This window comes from Excalfactoria chinensis, chromosome 2, assembly GCF_039878825.1.
Source record: "Excalfactoria chinensis isolate bCotChi1 chromosome 2, bCotChi1.hap2, whole genome shotgun sequence".
NCBI classification, from domain to species: domain Eukaryota; kingdom Metazoa; phylum Chordata; class Aves; order Galliformes; family Phasianidae; genus Excalfactoria; species Excalfactoria chinensis.
Window position 1 is genome coordinate 11,542,093 of NC_092826.1, and position 27,432 is coordinate 11,569,524.

General features: G+C 45.4%; 1 protein-coding gene across 3 annotated transcripts in view; it reads right to left on the reverse strand.

Moving 5' to 3' along the window:
- Nucleotides 1-250: 250 nt before the first annotated feature.
- ZHX2 (zinc fingers and homeoboxes 2) overlaps nt 251-27,432 on the reverse strand; it is a 67,298-nt gene continuing 40,116 nt past the window's right edge. For all 3 annotated transcript variants that reach the window (XM_072329326.1, XM_072329325.1, XM_072329323.1), the window contains exons 3-4: nt 7,640-10,288; nt 251-1,652 (exon numbers count right to left, since the gene is read on the reverse strand). In XM_072329326.1, the coding sequence (XP_072185427.1) occupies nt 7,644-10,133 (2,490 nt within the window). In that variant the 5' untranslated portion in view covers nt 10,134-10,288 and the 3' untranslated portion in view covers nt 251-1,652; nt 7,640-7,643. The remainder of the gene's footprint in view (nt 1,653-7,639; nt 10,289-27,432) is intronic.

Consider the following 27,432-nt stretch of genomic DNA (forward strand, 5'->3'; position numbering starts at 1 on the left):
CTGCAAGTACCCCATGCATGGGACAGAGGTTTGGTTCCCCATTCCCTGGCACCTTCATTTGGGAAACAACCACCTGATGCCAGGAAACCAACTCTCTGCAGCAGGCTGAGCCATTCATTTTCATCTGGCTGGTGTTTGTCGATCACCACAAACCCAAATCACAGCTCTGAAACGATCGAGCTCCCATTTGCAACGCAGAGCGGGAAGAGGCCAACGTTTGTTTTCAATTAAGAAAAAAAGAGACAAGAAAAAAGTTACCAAAATGCCTAGCCTTTGTTTTATTGAGTTACAACAAATGAGCAACAAGTTAGAAAAGTAGGATTTATTCAAACTCCCTAGCGTTGTACTTGCGCAGTGTGCTGAAACAGGGGTAGGGCCTGGCAATGCAGCCAGCTCGCGCTCCCGCACCCACCGCTGCTCCTCCTCAGAGCCGCACGCACAGACACCCGCACAAAAGGAAAACTAGCAGTACTTGAAAACAAGTGCACTCGGGGACCTAGAACTGATCTAACCATTTAGTGGCAAGGGTTAACTGGAAACGTCAGTTGTGTGCTACAACTTCTAGAGCCGGAGGATGGACGTTTGTTTCTGTCGTCCATCTCTGTGCCAGCCAAGGAAAGGCAAATAAGTCCAGGTTATGAAGCATCATCATTTTGTCACCCCAGCCCCTCTATGTGTTCAAACAAAAAGTGCTAAAAACAAACAAACCAACAGAAAAAGGTGTTCCAGCGAGATCGTTGGAGAGCCGCGGCCTGGCCCGCTTTGTGAGGAGTGGAGCACAGGAGCTGGAGAAGGCGCGCTTCAGGGGAGCACAGGAAAGCAGAGATTTAAATACTTCAGTAGCAAATGGCCATAAAACAAAACAAAAGAAGTCAAAACAGGAAAAAAAAACAAAACCCCAAAGCCCCAACCGAACCAGACCGACCCCCCCCTCCCCATAACCCATAGCGCACTGTGTGGGCTGAAATGTAAACGGCTGTGGGGTGGAAACCCGGGATCAGATGTTGATTGGCACCAAAGAGATTCCAAAAAGATTGCAAAACTTTCCTCAAAGGTTTCAGAGAGGCTGTGGGCTCTCCTCCCTGGAGGACTCCAAAAGCCGCCTGGAAGCAGCCATGGGCCCCCTGCTCTGGGTGTCCCTGCTGGAGCTCGGAGTGGATCATATGAACCCCTGAGGCCCCTGCCAGCATCAGCCATAATGGGATTCAGTGATTCAAAAAAGATCTCCTCTCCCTCCTCCCCACAAAACACACTTCCCTCCCCCAAACCAACCCTAACATTTTCCCATGGCATTGTATGCAAGAATAACTTGCACCTATTAAAAAGTTAACAAAATTTCCACATTGTACAAATCTGTTCCAGTACAGGAAGAGACTGGGCAGGAAAGTGGGTGGGAAAGAAGCTGAGGAGTAACCTATATACAAGGACCCATGTTTTTCTCTCTTTTCTTTCTCAATGCAGTAGTAGGACTTTGGCACTACGAACAACCCCACGACGACGTTCCACCAGAGGATTTCTCACTGTGCCTCCGCAAGCACGATTTGAGATGTGGAGTCACAACACGCCGTCTGACCCCAGGCAGGAAAATAGATGTTCTATTTTCAGACAGAATTTCCCCTTCATTGTCAGGACAGTGCAGCTGATGAGTATCCCTGCAAAAGATTAAAGAAACGTATTACTTTAAAAGATGTTCTGAACAAACACTTGAGCTGTTAGCTAACACAGCATCCATCTTTCACCCCTGTGGATGCACACAGTGACACTGCATTTGCTAGGAGCCACACCAGAAGCTGATCCCTATCATAGCCTGATGGTTGGTTCTGTGGTATGAGTATTCTGATGATACCCCCTGCAGACTGCTGACGGGGACAACACAGCCCAGCTTTGCCTCTTGCTGATCCCTTGCTGCCACAAACCCCTTGGGCAGAGCCTCACACTGATGGAGCAGACATGGACACAAGGCAAGGTCTCTCCATTAGGGATGACTTTCAGCATGGTTTTCCCCACTGAGTGAAGTGTGAGAGTACAAGAAGTGCAAGTACCTGTGCTGAAGCTGCATGCAGCAGCACAGGCTTGCTCCTCTGCACCCATGCTCACCATAACCCTTATTTCACACCTTTTATGAAGGCTTCTCTGTTACCTCCCACAGAAGCAGAGGGCTCTGTTAGGCATCCACAACTCCAAGAGCAAAGCAGCCCAGCCCCCCAAAAAAGGGCAGGGACCTACGCCAACAGAACAAGCAAAGTCCTCCCTGTCCCTGTAGCCTTTCCTCAGACAACCTCCTGCTCCTTAAAAACTGAGAATGTTTAATGGTTACTTTGGTTTTTGGTTTTGCTTCTCCCTCTGGAGTCCTTCATTGCTGTTCAGCCTGTGTCTCCAACATGGCTTACTGCTTTCTGGGGAAATGGCGAGTCAGCATCAGTTCTGCAGAAACCACTGGGAAGTCCCACAGTGCCTTTAGGATGCCCAATCTGGGCAGCAGGCACTTCAGCCATGGTTATGGATAGAACATCGAACCACAAGAAAAATGGGAACTTACTTGAACAGAAACTCCAGTGCTGGTGGCTCTTAACCATCTCAGATGGTGAAGAATGTACAATGCTACCTACAACTGACATCAGCTCCTGGTGGAAAGAGCTGAGGACACCAGCAGAACCCAGACGCACTGATGCTCATCAGCACGATGCAGAAGGGACAAACATTATAGAATCACAGACTACCCCAAGGTGGAAGGAACCAAAAGGATCATCAAATCCAACTACAGGCTCCACACAGCACCACCCACAAATCAGACCTTATGTCTGAGAGCATTGCCCAGGTGTTCTTTGTAGCTGCCCCAGGGCAGCTTGGGGCTGTCCACCACCCTCTGGGGAAGAACCTTTCTCTGGAGCTTTGTGGTGTGCAGTCCCAGACCTGGCTGTCCTTTGGCACATCTTGGCACAGCTCCTGGAGCTGTAGGATGTGCCCTGTGGGGTCACAGCTGCACAGTGCAGCAGAGATATACTTAAGGACACTGTATGCTTTTCTATGGCTGCAAAGAGCATTTTCTACTTTGCTCGTTCCCACCACAAGCTGCAGACTTTGGAGCTGCACCTTGCGAGGCTGGGGCAGATGGAGGGTGTGGGAATAACTCTGAAACAGCAGTTTTTTGGTGAAGAAGAAGTAAATTTCTGAGGAAAAACAAAAGTTCTGATCTGAGGAAATCTTGGGAAAACCTCACAGGGAGACAACACTGTGAAGAAAGCCAGCAATGGCTGCCAGCCGGCTCCTGCTCACATGGCTGAGCTGTGATTCTTTACTCAGAGGGTGATGAGGCACAGCACAGGCTGCCCAGAGCAGCTGTAGATGCCCCATCCCTGGAGGTGTTCAAAGCCAGGCTGGATGGGGCCCTTGGCAGCCTAAGCTGGTGGGTGGCAGCTAGCCCATGGCAAGGAGTTGGAAGTAGATGATCTTTAAGGTTCCTTCCAACCTAAGCCAATCTATGATTCTATGATTTGATGGATTTAACGTAAGGGCAGTTTCTGTTCATCTGGCTTGCACAAATGGTGATAAGAGAGCTGATTTTGACCCAGGCTGTCAGAAGGCAGGAATCTCTCTACTGATGGATGTGAAGTTAAGGCACTCTACTGGCACACAAGGGACATGAGACTTCATTATGTAGTACCAGGAGCATTTATAGTGATGGCTTCAATGCACCTTGCTGCAGCCACTCAGCATCAAGAAGGCACCTTACTGAAATGGCTAGCGTTCAGGACACCTGATCTTGCTCCATGGATTTCATGGGACTTTTGCAAAAGCTTCAAGCAGGCAGAACTGTCCCTAGAGGTTTCAAGAAGCATGGAGTTATGCCAGTGAGGGACATGGTTCAGTAGGCATGGTGGTGATGGGCTGATGGTTAGACTGGATGATTTTAACAGTCACTTCCAACCTTAAAGATTCCACAGTTCTAATCACAACAGAGATTTTATCAACCCGTGAATGAGATTTCAGAGCCATGTGTGAGTTCTGCTCCACTGAGGTCAGGTGGCCATGAAAGTCCCACCAGCTGCAACAGAAACAGCAACCACTGAACACACATCACTTTAGAAGAAACCATTTTCTACGGTATGAGGTGCATTTAGGCTGTAATGCAAATACAACCTAATGGCTTCTAGAACTACATGGGGAAACAAAAAGGGACCTGAAAAGTTCTGCAGCAGTTCAGGTTTTACAGAAGCTGTGCAGGAATTCACGCCACAAAAGAAATATGGAAACTGAATGCAGAAAAATGTTCATTTTAGAGGGTGCATGCCAGGCTGAGAACATAACAACAACATTAATATCAAAGGAACATCTCTGCAAAATGTAAAGTTCAGCAGTGGAAGTTTCACATCGTGGCTGATCAAGAGGAGAACTTCCCCTGTAAGCAGTTCAGCACTCTGCAGTGCCTCTGGCCTGCAGTCAAGATGGCAACATTACTCCTCCGAGGTGCTGAGGGCCGTGATGTGAAGAATAATCACACTTCTATGTAAGAACAAGCAGGAACAATCTCATCTTCAAGCCTCTTGGTCTTTCGGCCATACTCTGGGTGTCACCTAAGACAATGACCCATTAGTTCAACTCCAAAGTTTTAGTTAAAAATTAAGCAAGACAGTAGATGGCCTTCACTAAGCGGAGAGTAAACATCTATTCTGAAAGAAAAACCAGGTGGATTTTTCATTGTTTTCATCAATGTAGAGAGCTCCCATCTGACATGTCACCATGGCTGGTCCCATGTGGGCACCAGAAAGCTGGTGTCAACAATTCTGGGCTGAGATGTGCTGGGAGGGTAAAGCAGAACAAAAGAGAGAAAGGCTTTGGGCCTCCGTCCTGCAAAATGGTTGTCTGAACTTCCTGAGTGACCCATATCGTGAAAACCCTGCTCTGGTGCATCACTTCTCAGCAGCTGCATTTTACAGCCCTTTGAAAGCTCCTCAGCAAAAGAATAAACTGGTGAAAGTTTATTGCAAAGTTCCTGTTAAAGTTCAACTCAGATGGCCCTTGGGCCCCCCTCCAGCTGTAGAGTGCCATGGTCAGCACCAGGGTGCAGCATGAGAGCTTTGTGAGAAAACAGTCCTAGGTCCCCTCCACTGCTATAAAATCATATAAATCATTAAGGCTGAAAAAGGCCTCTAAGACCATCTAGTCTAAACATCCACCAACCAGCAGCATTACCCATTAAACCTTATTTCTCACAGTAACATCTCCACATTTCTTGATCTCCAGGGACAGTGACTCCATCACCTCCCTGGGCAGCCTGTGCCAATGCTTCACCACTCTTCTGAGAAGATATTTTAACTAAAATCCAACCTGAACCTCTTGTGGCACAACCTGAGGTCACTGCCTCTCATCCTCTCGCTGTTACCTGAGGGAAGAGGCCAACCCCCACCTCACCACAACCCCCTTTCACAGAGTTGTAGAGAGCAATGAGGTCTCCCCTGAGCCTCCTCTTCTATGACTGAACAGTCCTGGTTCACAGAATCACAGAATGGCTCGGGTTGGAAGGGACCTCAAAGATCATGAATCTCCAACCCCCCTGCCAGGCAGGGCCACCAACCTCCCCATTTACTAGACCAGGTTGCCCAGGGCCCCATCCAACCTGGCCTTGAACATCTCCAGGCATCACACCTGGGGCATCCACAACCTCTCTGGGCAGCCTGTTCCAGTACCTCACCACTCTCATAATAAAGAACTTCCCCCTGACATCCAGCCTAGTCCTTCCCTCCTTCAACTTAAAACCATTTCCCCTTGTTCTGCTGTTATCCACCCTGTCAAACAATTTACTCCCCTCCTGTTTATAGGCTCCCTTCAGGTACTGAAAGGCTGCAATGAGGTCACCCCGCAGCCTTCTTTTCTGCAGGCTGAACAAGCCCAGCTCCCTCAGCCTATCTTCGTAGGGGAGGTGCTCCAGTCCCCTGATCATCCTTGTGGCCCTCCTCTGGACCCTCTCCAACAGCTCTCTTTCTTTCTTGTACTGGGTGCTCCACACCTGGACACAGTACTCCAGATGGGGCCTCACAAGAGCAGAGAGGGACAATCACCTCCCTGGCCCTGCTGGCCACCCCTCTCCTGATGGAGCCTGGGATACCATTTGCTTTCTGAGCTGCAAGAGCACACTGCTGGCTCATGTTAAGTTTCAAATCCATCAGGACCCCCAGGTCCTTCTTTGCAGGGCTGCTCTCAAGGACTACTCCTTCCAGTTGGTATAGATGTCTGGGATTCCTCTGGCCCAAGTGCAAAACCTTGCAATTCGCCATGTTGAACCTCATTAGGGTCCACCTTTCAAGTCTGTTCTCTCAGCTGCTCCCCATAAGATTTGTGCTCCAGACCCTCCCCAGCTTTGCTACCCTTCTCTGGACACACTCCAGGGCCTCAGTGTCTCCCCACATACCTCTGCAGCACCAGCACAGCAACAAGAGATGCCCCCAGCTCTACACAGCCAGCACAGGCTGCTAAGAAAAATCTGCACCCCTGCAGCATGGAGTGGCTCAGTCCCAGCACTAGCTCTTCAATAGCAAATGGCCTTAGTGCAAGTGTGGGGACCTCTACCAGTCCTGGCTACTGTATTACCTTTGGAAAAGTTTTAAAAACAAATACTGAAGTACCTTGTACTTGTTAGACATCAGGGGAATATTAATTTTTTCTGAAAGATGCATTCTTTAATTGTCAATGCTGAGCTTTCTGTCGAGTATATCCTAGCTGAAGGAGATCCCAGCCTTGGAGAGACGAGCTCTGATCCCGTACATCCTCATACATGCACAAAACACTGAAGGTTGGTGAGCTCAGCTCAACACACCATCAAGAAGTGCTGATGGCACTTGCTCCTGTTTATACCTGTCTGTCTGTGATCAGAAACAGACTTCAGGTCTCCGAACAACACATCCTTTCACACTGAAATATCATGTAACACTCCTCTCCTAAAAAAGTGGCCCCTCATCTTCCTTTTAAATTCAGGATCCTGCGAAGAAAAGCTGCAAAAACACCCACACTGCTTAGTCTGGGGCATTTCCTAAACATCTATAGAGTAAGCAAGCAGAACAAAGCAGGGTTGAGACATTTCTCACCTACAAGAGGAAAAGAGCACATTTGCATGAGCCACTTCAGGCCCTACAGCAATTTTTTGCTTGCTGTTGCATACAGAAATATCTCTGGCCCAGGCTCTTCCCCCAGACAGCTTTTATTCTGTGTCAAAGGAAGAAGAGGTGCAAAGCCAGGCATGGCCTCTGTTTGTAGGAGATCAACAACCCCTTAGCAAGAGGAATGTCAGGAACTAGTGTCACCTAGTCAGCCTCTGCACGGCTCCACTGGTATGTTTTACATCAACCTCAGCAGAAGTTATATTTAAAGGCAGACATTTCAGGAGTTAATCGATTGATGCAAAAAAAAAATATTACTCTTAAATGGGATTTGACCTACAAGGAGAGAAGGAACCAGGCAAACAGCGCTAACCCCCGCCTACCAAGCAGCTGCTTCTATTTACAGGATGGCCATCCCTTGTGTTCAGGCACCCAGCAGGTGCCAGGATCCAGCTCCAGGGATATGCACTGAAAAGGGGCTATGGGACACTGGAAGTGCCCCAGAGTGAGGCCAGCTCTGGGAAGCAGAGCACCCCGAGCATTACCTGTCTATACATGGGCATTGTCTCCAGATATACTTTCAGAGTCAAAGTCTGCCAGCTCTGCCTGGCCCTCAGGTGCTGCCTGGCTCCACGTGTCCGTGCAGTCTGATGCGGCGTCATCCTCGCCCACTGTCACCTCCACCCAGCTGACCTCCACTGGCTCCTCGTTTTCCTCACGTCCGTCGTGGCTGTTGCACTCCAACCTGTCCACACCCTCTGCTTGATTCCCCAGCAAAGAGTCTTTCAGTGGTTCACAGTCTCTTTTTGGTCTCACCACCAGCTTCCCCGCATTCTCTTCATTCAGCTTTTTGTGCTCCTGGTAATGCTGTCGAGACGCCTCATTACCATTCTTTGGACTCTCAATGAGTTTTGATCCCTTTTTCTGATTCTGCTCGTTATGGCCATCAGCATGCTGCTGCTGGTACTGGTCAACCCATTTAAGCAACCCCGATCTTAGCGAAGACCGGTTTTCCTTGAACCAGCGAACGATTTCAGTTCTTGTGAGCCCAGTCTGGGATGCTAGCTGGTCATACTCTTGTGGTGTTGGCCACTGGGTTCTTGCAAATGTACTTTTCAGTAGATGAATTTGCTCCTGGGTTTTCTTAAGTGTGGCAGAGGATCCTGATAAAGCACCAGGGAGCTGGGAGCTGTTCATTAGTTCTGCTTGGTTTATTGCACCATTGGGAGTTCCTTGTTCCTTAATTTTTCGGTACGATCCCATTGAGTCCAAGACAGCTTGCTCCATGCTGTCCCTTATCTTTCTCCTCTCGGAGAACCAGGAATCAATCTCTCTCCTGCTCAGTTTTGTTTCCACTCGAAGCCTGTCCAGTTCTCCCTGGGTTGGAAAAGAACATCGTAGGAAACTCTCCTCGAGGGCCCTAAGCTGCTCTTGGCTTTTCTCTTTGAACCTCTGTGGTGCAAAATCTGCATATGGGTGGAACGAGCGGCTGTGTCGGCCCAGGGAAGGTGCTACTGGATCCTTCCCTAAAGCATCACCAGCCACTTGCACAATGCCCCGCTGACTTCTGTACCTGTGGTCACTGAACCACTTCTTGATCTCGCTCCTGGAGAGCCCCGTTGCCTCTATCAGCCGGTAGACTTCTGCGTCATCAGGAAACTGGCTTGCTATGAAACTGGCCCTCAGCTCTGCTATCTGCTCCTTTGTTTTTTTTCGGTCGCTGGCAGGTGTCAATGGTACAGCAGTCAGCTTGGCAGGACTCTCAGGCACCTGAACTACATGAGGTCGCTTGGCCTCTGGGACATTTGACAGGGTCTGTATTGTCCTCTTTTGTCCCTGGTTTGGGGCAACAGCAAGTGTGATTGGTGAACAGGAAACTGCTGACCCATTTGAAACGGGAGTTAAAACCAGACCAGTCTGGCCCAGTATCTGACAAGGCAAAGCTGTCTGGATGATAGGAGGGGGAATTTTTGCAGTTGTCAAAGGAGCTGGCAGGACAGTGATGGTTTGGGGGACTGCCTGGATAGTACCATTGAACATTTTCTTTCTTGCCTCTTCCACTTCTTCAGGCGACCAGCTGATACCATGCTTCAAACGTTGCGTAGCAAACCAGATTCGGATCTGTTCTTCAGGATGCTTTGATGCTGCTGTCAACCACGACAATTCTGCTTGCGTGGGGTAAGGAAATTTGTTAAAGGAGTTGATCATGGTTGCATTAGTGTCCAGTGCAGAGTTGTATTTGGTACTGTTCAGAGGTACCGGGACCTTGGGTACAAGGTTAATATTTGGTGGTAGCTGTACAGAGGGCATAACATGAGCTAACACATCCTGGAGAAGGTCTCCGTTTATACATGCGATAGCTTCAGTGGCTTCAGTTATGATGCGGGGGAGAGAACCATCCATGTGGTTTTCCGTAACTCCCTCTTCTGGCTTTTTGGGACCCTTCTTGGTTTCCCCTTTAGGCTTTCCCAATTTCATCATTGGCGTTTTACTCACGCTAATTCCCCCATGAAGAGAATCCTCACACTCTGCATTTTCCAGCCCACTGCTCGTGACGGTGACATCATTAGTGGTGGTCTCAATGGACTGCTCTAAAACAGTCTGGTTATTGCGTTTAATTAATTTCAGTTTAAAGTTACTCTCTCCTGGGTGGTACTTTGTGTTGTGGTCCGATAAAGAATCATATTTTTTGGTTGTGAAGTTGCATTCAGCACAGACATACAGGGGGTTGAGAATGACATTTGGATGCTGAGTGTCAACATGCTCTGTAAACTCATTTAAGTTTTGTGTAGAGTAAGGGCAGTATTTACACTCATAACCACCCTGAGGTTTCTTAGACTGATTTTCAGCAGGGGGCTTAGCCTCAACCACTTCGCACTCTTTCACTGAGCTTTCTGAAGGCCAAGTTTTTTTAGCATCCTGCTGTGGTGTGTCAGGCCCCTTCTCTTTAGCAGTTTCTGCACCCTCTGGAACTTCCTGCTCCACCACTTCAGAGGTTCGCACCATACAGGGTGTTGTTGACTTTCTTTTGCTAGCCATGGCACCCGCAAGGTGACTTCTTTGACAGGTTGAGCAATAAACTGGAAAGATCTTGTGAACAGCTCCAACCTTCCTTGTTCGCTTGACTCTTGTTTTGTTTAATTAAGGATTTCAGCCCCAGCTGTGACCATCAGCTCACATCGGCTGCATGACACCTGTGAAACAAAGCACACCCATTAGGCACTGATCTATAAAACACGGCTTTTGCAGAAAGCCACCACTCAAGATGGGTGCATTTACAATACCATTTTGGACAACACTGAGCTCTTCCTCTTGGTATTCTCCCCATCAACTTAAGAGGAAAAATCTGTCCACACAGAATAAAAGCAGAGGACAATTCACTATGAAGTGTGCCACAGGTAGAACATGGCTTTGAAACAAATGGGGGAAGCTGTACAGACAGGAGGTTTTAATCTCCATGAGAGTCAATGCATTTAGCTGAAAAAGAAAGCAGACGCTGCTATAAATACTGTACCTTTTTATAGAAGCTGTAGTTTCTATTAATTATTATTTTGAAGCATGCAGATTTGAAATTGAGTATGATTATTAAACTTAATTACTTCCCACTGTCACTTACCTTGTAAATATGTCTAGTAAATGATTGTGGTAACTAATGATGGGTGATTTCTAAATAAAGCTATGGGGCTTGCCTTGCTTGTAAAAGTAAAGGCAGAGAGAGGAGTTGATGCAAATGAACATTTTCAGAGTCTGTGTCTTGATTAGAGCAGATCAGTGGAGGCCTATCAAGTCTCTTCTGGAATGAAAGTTTCCGCAATACACCACTTTTCACTGAATATTGACTGACAGACAGTTAGCAAAGGTCCAAGATGTCCTCAGATCCCTTTTCAATGGGGTCCCTTCCTGTGACCCTACTGACATTCCCATCAAGTCCTGATCTGTGCCCTTGAATGCCTACAGAATTAAACACTTTAATCCATTTTTAAAGCACGATTCACACAGCAAAGTGGTTTTGGAGTTCCCAAATGCAATAATTTCATTGAAACACGTATATTTAAAAGGTTACGAAGTCAATATCAGTCAGTATAACCACAAAGGAAGAAAAACTATGCTGTCTGTGTTACGATCTACCCATGCTCATCAGGACTGAGTGGATGGAGTGTAATTTAATAACTACAGCAGTCTCATCATGCAAAAAATAAAAAAATAAATCGATGTAACTCTCCTATTTGACAAGATACCTTTTCTAATGAGTCTTTGACTCTACTTTGCTACTCTTCCTGACGAGACAGGCTTGAATCTGTAACACTTCCAAGACTGATGTGAAAAACACTGTTTCCCATCCATGGGATGGGGTGTGGGGGCTTACAGACTGTCATCATCGTTACCGAAAGCATCAGCACCTACGATCAAACCATGTTTTGGGTTTCTGCCATCTCTCTCTTTAGAAATAAAAAAATAAAAAATAAAATCCCCTTTTAATAATAAGCAAGTTGATGTACAATGGAACAAGTGATGCCCAGTTTTCTGCAGATTTGTGCTGACTGACCTTTAAACTGGATTACTCTGAATATTCTGTTATTTCCACATATTCCTTCAAAATTCCCTGTTTCCCTGCACAGTCATCCTCCCACCCATTGAGTATTTTGTCTGAGCTCTACAGCTTGCTGTGTCCCACTGCAGATGGGATCAGAAGCACAGACACACAACTGTCTGAACACTCCTCTTCCTGCCCACTCATTTTTAATGAAGTATGCAGAACTTAATTATTTCTGATGCTCCTTCCCTTGTATCGGATGTGGCTGAAATGGGTCAAAAGGTGAGAGAAGGGTGCAGAATCAGCTGCCTAAGCCAGGCTGCTGCTGGAAACAAGGTGCAGGTAATGGGGTCACTCCCTTCTGCCCTGCAGATCCCACTGCACTTGTGATGGTGATGTTTGTAGACAAGGGAAGCGAAATGTAATGCCTCATCCTGGAAAAGGGTGATGGGAAGAGAACGGAACACAGCTCCCTGATGCTCCTTTACTTCTTTTCCACCCAGGCCATACTGCTTCACTTAATGGTCTGCTCCTTTTCTGATGTGTGACCTTCTGCAAAATTCATGTGGCAACATCAGCGAAAGGAAGAAAGTCAAAAGGCATCAAAGACAGAGCGAGGCTTATTTATATTTCACTATCACCCTCCTCCTACTTGCCCTCCCCCCTAAAAAAAAGAAAAAAAAAAAGAAGTAAGAAAGTGCTAGGATCAAAAAGATAAAGGAATGGGATGGGAGAAAAAGAGTGGAGAAAAAGAACTATCTAGGTTACAGAATCACAGAATCAACAAGGTTGGAAAAGACCTACAAGATCATCCACCTGCTTTGGATGAATCAAATGTTTCTTAAAAACATTGAATGTGCTGACTTTCTGGAAGCTCAGCAAGTTGTGCCACGTCAGGTAGCTGTGCCAAACTCCCACCTCTCATCAGGGTATGAGGATCAGCCTTAGGCAAGGATGCTTTGACACTAAGCAAAGGCCAAGCTCTCTCCAAAACATACATACAATGGTGGGTGGGAGAAAAATCCAGTCTGTGACAGTTTTAATAGAAATTTTTACACGCTGTTTCTCTTTTATGACACAGTGTTTTTCCATATTTCTAACTGCTTTGCTAACTCTGCACACTAGTTTTTCTGCCACACAGGAATCCTTATCCACCATAGTGGATGAATAGTTTTGGAAGTCAAGACCAAAACAAATGAGTTCCAACTCAAGATGTGCTTGTTTTCAAAAGGGAAGCGTGAAGAGACCACAACCAGTCAGATCCCCTTTGTCCTTCAACCTCAATGCAAGGAGCTTCCTGCAGGAGGGGAAGGAAAGTGAGGCCCAGCAACTGTGTGAGTGCGGAGTTCATTGAGACCTCCAAGCCACTGTCCCCTGAGGACCTCGGTGAGTGTCTCACCTGGGATAAATCCATGTGAAGTTGCTCTGGATCTTCTGGTCAGTTCTAACAAAGAACACAGACCAGCCATACCACAGCTATGAGAGATGGACAAGGTAAATACACAATGATTGCACAAACCATTGGGTTGTACTCACTGGTAGCTGGTCCTCCAGTTAGCGGTGACTCCCAGCATTTGTTGGGAGACACAAGATACCCCTCAGCAACAACCAAAGCTTAGCAAGCACCATGTCAAGGTAGGAACACAAGTCACACTTCACCACCTGGCCCATGTTCACCATATTTCAAGGGACAAAATTCACACTCAGTGCTCAATGTATGGAGCTACACCAGGGACAGACTTCTTCTGGCAAACTCTGTCACTAAATTCATGGGTTGGATCAAGGAAAGTGACCTCAGTTTTGGGAACAGAGAAAGGCAGCCCTTGCCCCCACAGCTGCCCTGCCTTATCTTCTGTGGTGTTTGCCATGCTGAATGGGGGAAAAGAGATCATAAAAAATAATTTTATTGTTTTAAATTTGAATTTTTGTTTTTAAATGAGCAGATGCACGAAGCAGCAACAGGCAGCCAGGTTAAAACCAAAAGCACTCGCCTCCAAGCAGACAGCTGCCTCTGAGAACCAGCTCCAAAGCAAACCACAGAGACTGTCTGCAGCAACAGGAGCTTTCAGTTTGCTTTGCTTCTGCAAAGCAGTCACGATGGGAGCACGTAGGTCAGAAGCAATGTATTCTTTTCAGCATCTCTGCTCAAAAAGTACAGTTATGAGAGAGGCCCCAGCCTGGCTTTGTTTAATTTCCAAGAGCTAACAAACGAACCCAGCCACAGCCCTCTGATCTTTCAAAGCCCAGCTCAAAGGGCTCCAGAGCATCAGGCAGAAGAACAAAGTGGCAACTCAGTGGTGACCTGGTGCACGAGCAGAGCAATGCCAGATCCCCTTGCTGCTTGCTTGGCTCCCAGACTGGGAAACTGCAGAGCACCATGCAGGGAAAATAAGTCATGTTTTCGGGTCTGCCTGTCACTGGAAAAATGTCTGTTTGGGTAGTAATGCTACCTTTCAGCAGAGAAAGGTATCTTCTGCCTCTATGGGTTTTTCAAGTGAAGAAAGTTTGGGTGGTGAAAGAACTTTCACTTTGGTAAAGCTCTAACGCTCTTAGTGCATTCCTCAGTTCAGAGCTGTCAAAAATAAAACCCCAATGTGACCTGTGTACACCAGTGGTACTAACAGAACCAGAGCTGCTGGTGTGCACTGGCCTTACAAACAGCGTGGTTCATGTAAACAGCTGGAAAAATAAATCACAAAGCTTTCTAGTGCTGGACTTTGCAATCTTTTTACTCTCTCCTACTCCCTCAACAACAACAACAAGGAAAAGAAAAAGCAAGTATTCAGATAGAGGCTGAACTCCCTGTTGCTGAGCTGTTCTCCATGGGCTTTGGTGTTAGGATCCCCAGAACCATGAGAGAGACTGGGAAAGGCTGTTTGAAGGCTATTCCAAACATGAGGAATGTCAAATCAAAAATGCAGGGAAACCCAGAACTCCCATGTAAAGGGAAATGCCACTACTTCACATTGCACCTCACTTCCAGGGCTGGAAGAAATAGGTGTAAAAGAGACTGGAAGAGTTGAAACCTGCACTCAGTGTAAATGGGTCTTTGCTGTTCTCAGGTATATTGTGGTTTTGTTTTTTGTTTTGTTAGTAAAAAAAATGTTACAATGCTTGTGTTTTTCCACCAAGTCCTTTCCAGCTAGGACACAGGACACAAGACCCCATGTTTTGGAATATTACCTTGCCTTACCAAGCAGCAAATCAAAAACCAGTCGACTACAACCAATGTCACGCTTATGGTTTGGCTCAGAGAAGGAACTGCTGTTACTGGACAGCCCCATAACCTCTTTATGGCCTTTTACTCCACTCTCATAGAGACTGCTGGGGTGGGAAGGTGCTGCTCTTCTGCTCCCTATTATAATCCTTAACATTGCAGTAATATTACTCTCCTACAAATGCAGTGATGAGAGATGAGAGATTATTTCATGGTGCAAGGAGGAACATGCCTCGGGTGATGTTTTTCCTGCTTTACAACTGTTTTCAGCATGCAGCTGCTGCAGCATTATCAAAAAGCATATCAGCTAGCACAGCAAAAATGCTGTTGGTCTCCACTGCAACAATACACTTAAAAACATTGCTTAATTACATGCAGGAGAATAAGCAGAAGCAAACCAGGGCAAATAATTCCTGCGTGATGGATCAGGGCTGTAAATATTCAAAAACCACAGAAAGAAAGGAAGGTTTTGTGAACTGCAGAGTTGAGCTTTTAAACATCATTTAAGTGAGAGCAGCCAAGAGCTCTAACTCTTTCTCTGCTCTTTATAAGCTGAATTAAACAAAACCGATGGGGAGGTATACAGATTGCCACAACAATCACTTTTTGAGACATGAAAAATAGATTTGAAAACGCTACGTATTTTCGGTTCTTGTGAGTTGCTGTAGACATTTCTAATTAGAAAATAACCATGTAGATTCATGTGGCAGGTGCCACATACAATGGCAATGTGTGTGATGGCCATGAACTTCTGCCTACGTGGGAGAAACAGTTTATGATTTCTCTTTCATTTCACAGGTGAATAGCAAAGCAAAGTGCCTCCAGGACTTCTGACTCACGTCAACACAACTTGTGAAACTGGGTGCCAATACCTCCGCGAAGCGGGGCAGATGCAAACATGATGCGTGCCCAGCTTGGGGGAATCCATGCCTGCAACACGGCCACCAAGAGGCTCTGACAAATGCAATCATAAAACACTACACACAAAACACTGAAAGACTGTGGGTGGGATGAAATGCCTCAAAAGGTGCTAACAATAAGAGAAAAGCCTGGAGAACAGCGTGCCAAAGCCAGTTCACACAAATGCTGCCTTTTTGCATTTACATCTCAGCTTCTATTTCTGCAGAGGAAAGATGTGGACAAATGTATTCCGGAAAACACAGGTGTCCTGGAGAAAACCTCAGTAAAGCTTTCCTAGATGAAGTTGTGTTAGCCAGCACCCTGCTCTAGACATATTTCACAGTATACTGCTCACAGTACATTTGCTGAACTAAAATGCTCACTTTCACTCTGTTGCAAAGCCAAAGAAATGGCAAAAATTGTGGGTTTTCTGTGCTGTTGGTTGCATGCATGGATGTGGCCAATCCCATCCAAGAAATGGGCAAGTTGAGCATGGACTGGGCCTGATTTTAGCATTTTTGCTCTCTACAAAGTGATAAGAATATCCTACTTGGAATGAAAAGCACCATCTGGTTCAATATTTATATTGCAGCAACATTTGCTTGTCACATTTAAGAGACAGGTTTTGCCCCTGGGAGATATCACCCTCCAGGGCTGATGGGATGGGGAAAGCCCAATGGGCCTGAGGTCATGTCCTGTGCATGTGGTGGAGATGGGGAACACAGCCAGGATTCTTCACTTCCTGACCATTGCTTCCTCTTCTGGAATATGAGTTGGCTGCCTACAGCTTGAACACCAAATGAGGTACGTGGCAACCATGACTGGCACACAAAGGCCAAATCTCCCACTGATTGATGAACTCGGCACAGCCTGGGGAAAGCCATTTTCCTTCATAGTTTGTGCTTCCGCAAGAGGTTTTAGGGTCCTACTGGACATATGGCTTTGCTGGTGCTACCCACTGGAGTCACCCAGTGGACACCAACGTGCTTTCCACACATGACAAGAAAGGACCTACAATCCCTGTAGTGCCTTTGGCTGCCCAGGCTCAAAACTCAGAAGGTGCCAGTGGTCTTGCTTTCTGCCTGGGGAGGGAAAAATGTCAATTGGCCTCTTCCAAGCAATGGGATGCATGAATCACCCCCAGAATGCCACTGGATACAAGCACAGTTGTTCAGTACCCACCCAGGGGTAAAGCCTCTTTCCAACACTCTCCATCAGTGGTTTCCAGAGGCAGTGAGTTCCAGAGATCAGTAACGCACTGTGTCAAAATTGTCTCCTCTCATCAGCAACATGTCTGCTTGTAGGGTGGGTACTTGCATGTTCATCGGAGAGGAATAAAAAGCAACAGATTTCTTAAGGGAGAAACAGAGACACTATAAAAACATTCATTCTAATTAGTTTAATTACTTGTCTGTGCAGCTCCCTGAATCCTCCTCACTGGAGTGGATTAAAATCACTGGATTTAAGTAATTTTTCATATTGAGTTTTACCCAGCACCATGTGGTGGAAGGACAAGAAATTCACAAACGCAGAACAAAAATTATTTGTACACAGTACCTTCAGCTACGTGGCCAAAATCCACAGGTAGCCACATTTGATTTTACACATTAAAACCAGATTATTTCACTTGAATATTCAGGTAATTTCTTATTGTTATTTTGAGTTATGCATTAAGCAAAGGATTCCTTATGGGGCTAACAGTGGTACTCTTTGCTCAAGCAACTTCTAGAAACCATTTCCCATTTGTGCAGATTAAACCTCTACAGTAATGTCTGGTCCTCCTTCTACTTAGGCAGTTATTTATTGTATTTATTATTATAGATTTCATATATTATTATGCATTCTTTCTGTTTAGACTTAACAGTTAGTTATTACAGGGACACCATCAGGTAAATGTCTACAGAGCAGGAAGAAAACAGGCTACTACAGAATCAAAGCATTTAGTTTCTTTACAAACTTGCAGAATTTAAGGGACAACACAGAAGTTTTCCTGCTTTGGGACTTCTCACACTGCTCATCTCCTCCAGCAATTACTCCTGCCCTGGGAATCACAGTACCCAGCAAAGCATCACATTTTTCAAGTAAAACAAAGGCACTCACAAACACTTTTGCCAGTGAATTGCAAAGGGGAAGCAAAAATCACATGTGCATACTGGGTATTCCTCTTGTAAGACTTCAGAAGAGAAATGAGATCCAATGTTATTAAAAAGAAAGTTTTAATTTATCAAAAAGCAGTCTCTAAATCCCACTTCTGGCACAAGGCAGCACACATCACAGCACAAAAGGGAAAAGTGCCTGGAGGACCTGACAGAAGGGAAGGAATGTGGGCTGAGGGCAGGAGACGGGTGGTGACCATTTCTCAGCTGGGTTTAGATTTATGTTTGAGGGAGAGAGAGAGAAAGGGGAAGTCTGGGTACCAGGGTGCTGAGTCTGAATGACAGACGCCAACTTACTGGATGTTTGGCCAACACTATTTGTCCGACACGTGGAGCATCCCTTGGATCAGCCTCATCCAACACAGCAGCAGCACTGAAGGCGTCTACGGAGTTCCCAGAAGAGAGGAAGGAGCTCAACGAGGAGCACACAACATTAGTAACCTGTGTGTCTATAGCCGCACACCTCCCCCTTTGACTCATTCAAGATGTGGTAGAAAAACGCAGATGGTTTGTGATTAATAATGCTGGTGACTCACTGCACCTCTTCCCTTTTCCCCCACCCCCAAGGGCTTCTCTGTGTATCTTTGCATTCCCAGATGAGGAGATCAGAGGAGAAAATGCTACAAACAGAATGATGTAACATTTCCCTCCCACGGAATGGCTCTAACCTTGCCCCCTACACCGTGCCACTCTTCCCTCCTGCTCCCATTTCCACTTCCAGTTGCCTATGCTCTGTTGAACTCAGCGTCTATCACTTCACGCCTTTCAGATTGACACTGCAGCCTGAACCTTGGCACTACTACAAAAGGCTTCAGAACAGTTTCCCATTTTATAACATTAGGCTTTGCTTATAACTGTAACACCTAAAAATATTCACCATCCAACTGGAAAGTCCTGACTTACAGTGTCATAAGCTATCATGGGGTTTGAGGTACAATGCACAACAAAGACTTGCACAGTGATGAACAGAAATGTTCCACCTTGAGATTTCCAGAAGCAGGAATTTCAACCACCCCAAAAACTACCAGCCAGGTTTTCACAGAACCTGGACACTCAGCATCCTCCAGATGAAGCCAGAGGATGTCAGACAAACCTGATGCTCCAAACACTTCCAGAAAGCACCAGCTTTAAGCAGATGAAGAGTCAGTTTTTGGTCTAATGAATAGACAGATACTCTAACGAATTCAGGAGGCAAAACTCAGGTGACCCACATCAAAATGCCACATATTGGTCTGGGCGTGCAAATAGACCCCAACATACATGTTTCTGACAGGTTGGCAGCCCATGGTCACATAAGATCACCTGCTCACTATCCAAGTTCAGGTGAACAACCCTAAACTGCTGGCAGGTGATGGAGGTGTGTCTCCCAACCTGGATCTGTACTTAAGAGACTTTTGTGATACTGATGAAGCACTTGAAACATCTTATTTTCCCCAGTATTGCTGGGAAAATGCAGCTTATTGCTTAAGTCTGATGCAACTTCTTTCTAACCATAGCTGGTTTCCCCTCTCCAAACCAAGACAGAGGCAATAACCCGGTGTAAGATCAGCAGGCCACCTCTCTGCCATTCCCAGCCATGAGAAAGGCAATCACAGACTGGATTAAATTGGAAGAGACCTCAAATATAATCTAGTCCCAAGCTCCCTGCTGTGTATCTTGGTGTACTTAAGGTTCGCTCTCATCCTGTCACATCTTAAATTTCCTTGTGCTCTACCTGTTTAAAGGATCGATGGTTTCAAGAGAGGACTCACCTCACGTACCAAAGTCACAAAACAACCCCAACTCTCACACCCCAGCAGGCTCATGGCAGGAAGCAAATGTCTGAAGATCAAAGGCCTGACCTATCTGCCTTCCCTTAGAAACCACTCATCAGGCCCAACAGCAGACACAGCTGGCTCTGCATGCAGGCTGCAGAGAGGCCCTCTGCTTCTGATGGTGCCAAGCCTCCCTCAGTCCTTATACAAGCTGAAAACACAGTGGAAGTTCTGCAGCTGCAAAAACACACAGCTATCCAGGCTGCAACAGTTCCTCCTGGTCTTCCTTTGCTTGAATGTTACAGCTCTCATTCTTTCTTTTTCATTTTTGGCCAAATTCTGGAAAAATCCAATATCACAGGGTGCCATTCCATGTGACAAAGACCTTCTCATGACAACATCTCATTCAATAAACTTGCTCTCTCTTGATGGTTCTGGAAGCCCTGAAAATCCTGAAGCTGACCCATGCCCTCCCCGACACCTTTCAGTCAAAGGCAGCCTTTCTCCTGTTATTGGTAATACAAACTCAGTGTTCCTAGTGTGCATCACATTATCCTTTAATCAGTTACTTGGTCAGCTCTGAGGTAAAAAACTGAAGGAGTGACCCTCTATAAGTTGCTCAGCCACTGTTTTCCATCACCATTATCACACACCATGTCTGCAGAAGTTGTTTTATTATACCTCTGTTCTTCATCTCCTGCAATTCCCATTTAGACCACTTCTGCACATCATTTCCACCTTACTGGCTTCCATTTTTATCTCAGCACTTTGTTTTCAACACATATCCAGTTATCCCCCAAAACTCATACCATATAAAACACTTTGCTTTAGTATAATTCTATGGGCAGTATGATAGAGGCAGAGGACCTACAACACCTTCAGCAGAAGAGGTAAAGAGACACAAAATAGAAGACTTGCAAACATTTACATGCATCCTCTCCATAGCAGGTCACAAAAATATATCCCCCAGTTTAATGGGGTTTAGGGTATCTAATACAAAATCAAAAGCCACTAAACACTGCCTATCAACAGAAGCCAGCTGAAGCATCACTGATGCCCCTGATGTATACTCCATCTAAAGCTTGAAATTAATAGTTGTTTGGATCTTATGTTATTCATGAAGTAACACATTCTTGTTCTGTACCACTGTTCTAACTTGTCATCCAACTAATATGCTAATATGCAACTAATAACCTTGTATTAAATATGAATATTTACTTTCTTGAAGATAATCGCAGATTATACACACAACTCTTCAAAGGAAAGCCAAGCACAGAGTTAAAAGCCTCCCAAATCCATGCTTACTGATGGGGAATGGGCCTGACCGTACCCCTTTGCTGCTCTGATCTGTCACAGGGCAGAGCCACTGCCCTCTGCACACTGCAATGCTTTGCTGTTGGGAGCACTTGGCAGGGCCACAAAGGACCTTTGTTCACACCAGGCCCTGGGTGCACAATGCAATCCTTCCCCCTTGTCACACACTGCTGGGTTTCCATGGCTGGGTCAGAAGCTCTCCCCCCACTGCAGTGTCACCTCCTGCTTCCCATGGCAGCACTGAAGAAAGGAGGGGACAGAGGGGAGTCAGGCACTGCTTTTTTGGGGCATGAATTCTACAAACTCCAACATGATCAGCAGCACGTGATAGATCTGTGAGTGCCAGAGCTCTGCCCTCAGTTTCTTCTTCACAGGACTTTTGCTACCAGGCTGCTGCAAAACCACCTGAGTAAGACTCTCTGATTTCCAGGTACATTCTTGTCCTCCAGAGGCCAGGAACATGACAGGTAAATTGACCTAACATAATTCCTCTGAGTCACATTTCTCCATTTGCACAAAATCCGGCAGCCCATGTGTGTGTGTGCCAGTGCAGCGGGGCTCAGAATGCAGCCCTGTAAGTAGTGAGAGCAAGAAGTGTCCCAGGGTTGAGGATGGGAGCTCCAGGAAAAGACACCAATGTGGGGCAGGGGAGGGTGAGCACAGCCTGAGATGATGCTGCTGGGAAGGAGTGGGATTTGGCAGCATGGGAGTTTCTCTGTGTTTTCATTTCACTGTGAAATACAAAGAAGAGATGATTGCTGGATCACTCACAAATTATTTAAAGTCAGTTCAAAAGAAACAGTGCTTCTTTTTGGAAAAAAAAAAAAAAAAAGCAGAAGGAAGTGAAAAGCATCTCTGGAAAGAAATGAAGTTCCAAAAGATCTGACCACGTACCAAATACAGTCAAGAGACACACCTGGAAATAGGATCAGACTAGCAGGACCCACACCTTCACAGACTTCTGCCACAGAGTGAGACACAGAGAAGGACACGCTTCATTTCTTCCATTTCCCATTTCAAACATCACAGGATTCAGAACAAACCAGTCCCTATTTCCAAACCCAACTCTGATTTGGAACAGCCAAAGTTCAGATGCTTTGGCATCTGCCTGGAATGCCCCTTAGACTCCCAAAACACAGAGAGACAATGTTTCACCCAGACAGATTATTACCGTGCCAAGGAATAAACTGTCAATGGCGACAACAAGAAAGAATTGGCAAAACCTCCCATTCATTTCTTCCTTACCAGTGTAAACACTTGCCATCGGGACACCTTAAGCATGAAGGAGCATACTTGACAATCACCTCCTCCTGTCTCCTCCCACACGCTTTAATTTCACGTACTCACTGTTTCCTGCACGGAGACATTACAAGTACTGGCCTTTCTGTCTCCCTGGATCCCCCTTGGGCTGCTTCATATCACGTCCAGATGAACAAACTGTAACAATGGTTCTTGAGCAATACTTCAGAAATGCAGAAGAGCAGAAGAAGGGAACCGCTCACTACGGCGACATCTTACTGAGGAATATTTGTCTAAATCCTTCTATTTTTTTTTATTCAACTGGGTTTCTCCTCCTGTTTCTGGTGAGTAGGAGGGATCTCGGTTGAAAAAAAATCAAGGCTGGTTTATACACATGAAAAACATCTCCCTGGGGGAATGCGTCTCAGTCGCCTCTTACAAGGTCAATGGATTATTTCATGTTGTTGGCATGTCAGAAATCTCCTGTTGAGCAATTCCGCTCCACTAAAAAAGTATCTGAAGAATTTATTTTTGAGTAGTTTCTTACACGTAATCAATTGTCCCCAAAAGCAAGAAAATCTAACCACTGTTCTCCAAAAAGATGACAGCGGAATGTAATGCAAAGAAGCCACAGGAAGGCAGAAGCACAAAAACAGGAACCAACTCAGAAGGCAATCCTGCTGCTCTCTGCATCATCAGAAGGAAAGCAACCTGAGCTTGAGTCTGTAACATCCCACAAGCCTCATTAGTTCAGTTTTCTTCTCTTTTTGTACATTTCAAGCTTCTTTCCAAACCAAACCCACATCTACTTCTTGCTTTAACCCCCAAAGCTCACCCTTGCTTGCCTTACTCATGGATTGTCTTGCTAAAATTTTCAAAGAAGGCCAAATTGCAGTCAGAAGGAAAGCATTAACCCATACCCTCACCCCACGTCAGGCGCAGGCTCCGGCCCTGTCTGCAGAGGAATGGTGTGACAGAAGTGCTAAGTTTCACTGATTCCAAAAAACCCTCTGATTTGGGCAGCTCTTGTTGCCTCTGCAGCCAATCGAAGATGGAAACCCTGCAAAACCCTGAGCACAACCATCATGGAAAGCATTCAGCAACAGCTCATGAAGCGCTCATTCCATATGAACCTCAAACTTGAGTGCTATTGCATGGTGCTGGCACTGCAATAATCTCCACTCAGCCCATGCAGGCTAACAGCAAAGTTCTGCAAGAAGTTCAGACTCACATCTCATCTGACACAGCATGTTACCAATCCACAGTGCTGCCTACCAGGGCCACGGAGCGTGAAAAACAGGAAAATGGCCAGAAGCAGGTCTGCAGCAAAGCAACCAGAACATGCACTCATTTCCACTGATTTCAGCAGACACTCCTCCCTCCTTTCCTGTGTGCTGAAAATAGGCTCCAACCAACCAGTCACCGACTCTCAGCGAGACGCTGATGTTCAGGATATGTTTGCCAAAACACGTGTGTTCCTTCCAGGGGAGGAAGGAGAATAAAAAGATCCTCAACTGCACGATTTCAAAAGCCACTGATTTTGTGACCTGCTTGTGTTCATTAAGTTCGTCTCTCAGTTTTATGATGTTTGTGAAAATTTCTCTCTTTAAAACAAATAACCAACAAAAACCCTACTCTAAAGTTGGTACAATGTGGCAGTTCTTGTCATGGCAACCCATCAGCGTCAAGTGTGCATTTCTGCGTGGACCTCACTGCAAAACGAATCAGGGTGGGGAAAGCGCATGCAAAAAGATCTCCAGTGGTTGAGGCCAGTCTGGCAATCCCACCACCAGGACATGTAGGGAAGGAACCTCAGCTCAAACCACTGGTCACTCGCTTAGTCATTTGCACGTTGGTTATCTGCTTGCTTGGTAAAACACACAGTTCATGTATTTGGTTTCCCAAACAGCATGGAAAACTACCTTTGCAGCAGCAAAAGGGAGCACAATTAAGGAAACTGGACCATGTATACCATAAGACATGTGAAGTCTCCAGCCTGAGGACACAGACCACCTCCTTTGGTGCCTCCTAAGGCACCACTGGATGCTGCACTACTAGCACTGACCTGCTGTGGCTTCAGCACCCATTGAACACATGCTGTGCTTTCAAGCTTGTCTTCACAACCACAAGTCTTCCTCTGACACAGCCCCCTCTCCCTAGCCCTTTATTGAGTATTTTAGGAATTCAGCACCCTGAGACATTTGCAGGAGCTGAGACCTCCAGGCACATCTCATCTTAGGATATTCTTCAGTCTAGCTAACAAGCCAAATCCTTTGTGTAACTGCTCAGGATCCAAAGTTGGCACTCAAGCCAACTTTTTCACCCCTCCCAATAGCATTCCCTCTCCATCTTATCACCTGCAAGACTCTGCCCTAAGTGCTCGGATTTCAGGCTGGAGCCATCTAGAGTTATTTCTCCTGACGCTTTATGTGAAAGTTTAGTTGCACAACAGTTTCTGAAGTTCAGGGAATACTATGTTCCACAGCTGAAAAAAAGGCAAGAGCTGAGGCTGTTATCTGAAATCACCCAACCCCAAAATCCAAATAAGGTGAGAAGAGAAGCAGCAATAGTGCAGTGATTAAGGTTGGGTCTGACAAAGATTTGAAACCACATCTCCAAGGAGTGTTCAAAGCATTATCTCAATCAAAATTTGTTTTCACAATTTCCTTTTTTTCATGGAAGGATCACTGGAACAGGTTGCCCAGAGAAGTTCTGGATGCCCCATCATTGGAAGTGTTCAAGACCAGGCTAGATGTGTCCTTGAGAAACCTTGTCTGGTGAAAGAAGTCCCTGCCATCAGCTGCGGGAACGAGGTGGTCATTAAAGACCCTTTCAACCCAAGCCATCCTATGACCTGCATCTTTTTTGATGTATTTTACCTTCTTCATCCCCACCAAAACAAGAAGGGATTGAGGCAGCTTGGTCAGAAGGAACAGGAGAAACTACTCACATAGCTCCTGCTCTGTGTGGCCTTCAGCAATGCTCCTGAATCTCTGGGGAGGAAGGGTCCTTCTACCTTGGGAGGCAATCATGCCCAATGTGACCCAATGCGTCCAATTCCTCTGTTATCTCTGTGGCCTCACATCAGTAAATTAAAGAGGTTGCTATGAGTCATCTCATAACATACTAAAAAATGTTAAAAGAATGATTTGAGATTTTTACAAGTTCTGAAGTAAGAAATCAAGAGGGTGTAAGTGAAATATAGGCCTTTCCTCCTTGGACAATCCTGTTTCAACATGTGGGTGCACACATGCTTGACATATATCAAACTATATAGTAATAGCACACACCATCACTGTTTTTGTAGGGAGTAAACAGTGCAAGGAAAGAAGCATCTCTGAACCCAACCCTCTGCTTCCAGTCCCAAGTGACTCAAAAGAAGGGCTGTCTGAAGATGTTCAGTAGAGGGTCAGTTTTGCTCAGGAAGTAGGAGAGCTATAGATCAGTCACTTTAAAATAGGATAATAATAACTGGAAAATAATAATAATAATAAAAAAAACACCCCAAAAATACAAGAAAAATCCCTGAGGCTTGCTGGGAAGAAGTAAAATTGGAGAAAAATAGATAAAGATGAAAAGTACCTGTAATCTCTTTAATGTGGCACTGAAGTTCTTATGAAGAGAAAGCAGAGAAATGATAAGAAAAGGAAAGAAAGGAAAAGAAAGCAGCCTGTTGACAACTAGTTGCAGATACGTTTTTCTAATGGGCAGTAGGTCAGCAGGGCATTTCCATCTGGCCTGCTTAAACTGAAGCTTTGATGATGTTACATATATGATTTCAATACAAATTTGATCTTTGTGGAGTTGAAAGTATATTGTGTATGTGTGTATGCATACATATCACTGCACGGATGATAGTGGAGGGTCTTCCAATGGGGAAAAAAGGGTGATTTTGGGGTAATGACGAAAACAGCAGGTGTTGGGTTGCACCTCAGCTTTTTTAGAGTTGGGCAGGGGAAAGGAGCGACAAGGGGCTTCAAAAGTCCTGGACAGAAGGGAACAGGAGAATAACTAACCTGCACCCTTGTCTCCACCTGAACCCAGAGCAGGAGCTACCATATGCCCTCAATTCTGCCCATGCCCACCTCTGCTTCCAAGCCTCAACACTGGCCTAGGCAGTGTACGTAAAACACTTTGCTCCATTTTCAATGGTGATTTGCATCTACACATAGATGAAAAGACACCTTAGGCATCATCTTCCAAAAGGACTACAAAAAGACTATGAATCCACATTCTGCTTTTCTTTGACGTTCCACAGTGCTTTTCCAATCTAATTCAATAAGGACTGTGCAAACAGAGTGGAGCCTGTAAGAGTTTCCAATAAATTAGCCACCTGACTAACACCAATGAAGCTAAAGAATGTTTGCAAGGAGCACAAGTCAAGATTTGAAGCACAGATTAGGCACAGACTGAGCAGATTTGGAGTCTGGCTTTCAGAAAACCCTATACTACAACCTCAGTAATCTCTTCAGTTTAGTTAATGCAGACTTAGGATAGTTTAGCAATAATTAGATGAGACTATACTTTCTCTTAAGGTGCATAAGATCCCCAGAGAACACCACTGTGCTGGCACAGATTTGCTGTACACTCAACTGCACACAAAACACAACTACGTGCAAATGCATTTAATCAAATAGATTCTAGGAAGTCATAGATTGCAGTAGGAACAAATAAGGAGTTAAGAATTTCTGATGGTTATACTTTGCAAAGGGCAAGATTGGATGCATTTTTTTCTTTTTTTCAAATTGAATTTCACAATCCCTGTAGATTATATTCCAGGAAATTACTCCGTTATGTGAATACTGTTATTGAATGACATTTTGGTCCCATTATCTCAGACTCTTCTTGGCATGTGTGTCAGATGTGATTCACCATATGTTTAATGACATGCAACACACTGGTTCAAATATATCCTTCTAATGCAACCAGCCAAGAGAGCCTCTATTTTCTTACGCTTCATGTTACAACTTAACTCAGAAATGCCTCAGTTAGTCACACAGCCCTCATCCAATTTTAAGATCTCCCATGCAGATTTATGGAACTTTAAACAACAAAAGAAAACCTCACGAGACAGATAAAAATGCCTTTCATAAATCTGAGGAAGACAGAATACTATTTAACCGTTAGCACTGGGAGTATCCCAATCCCAATACCTTCTCCAGCATTTTGGAGCTATTCTTGTAGAATGACTTCTCTGTATGATATGATGTAGGATTTTTATAAT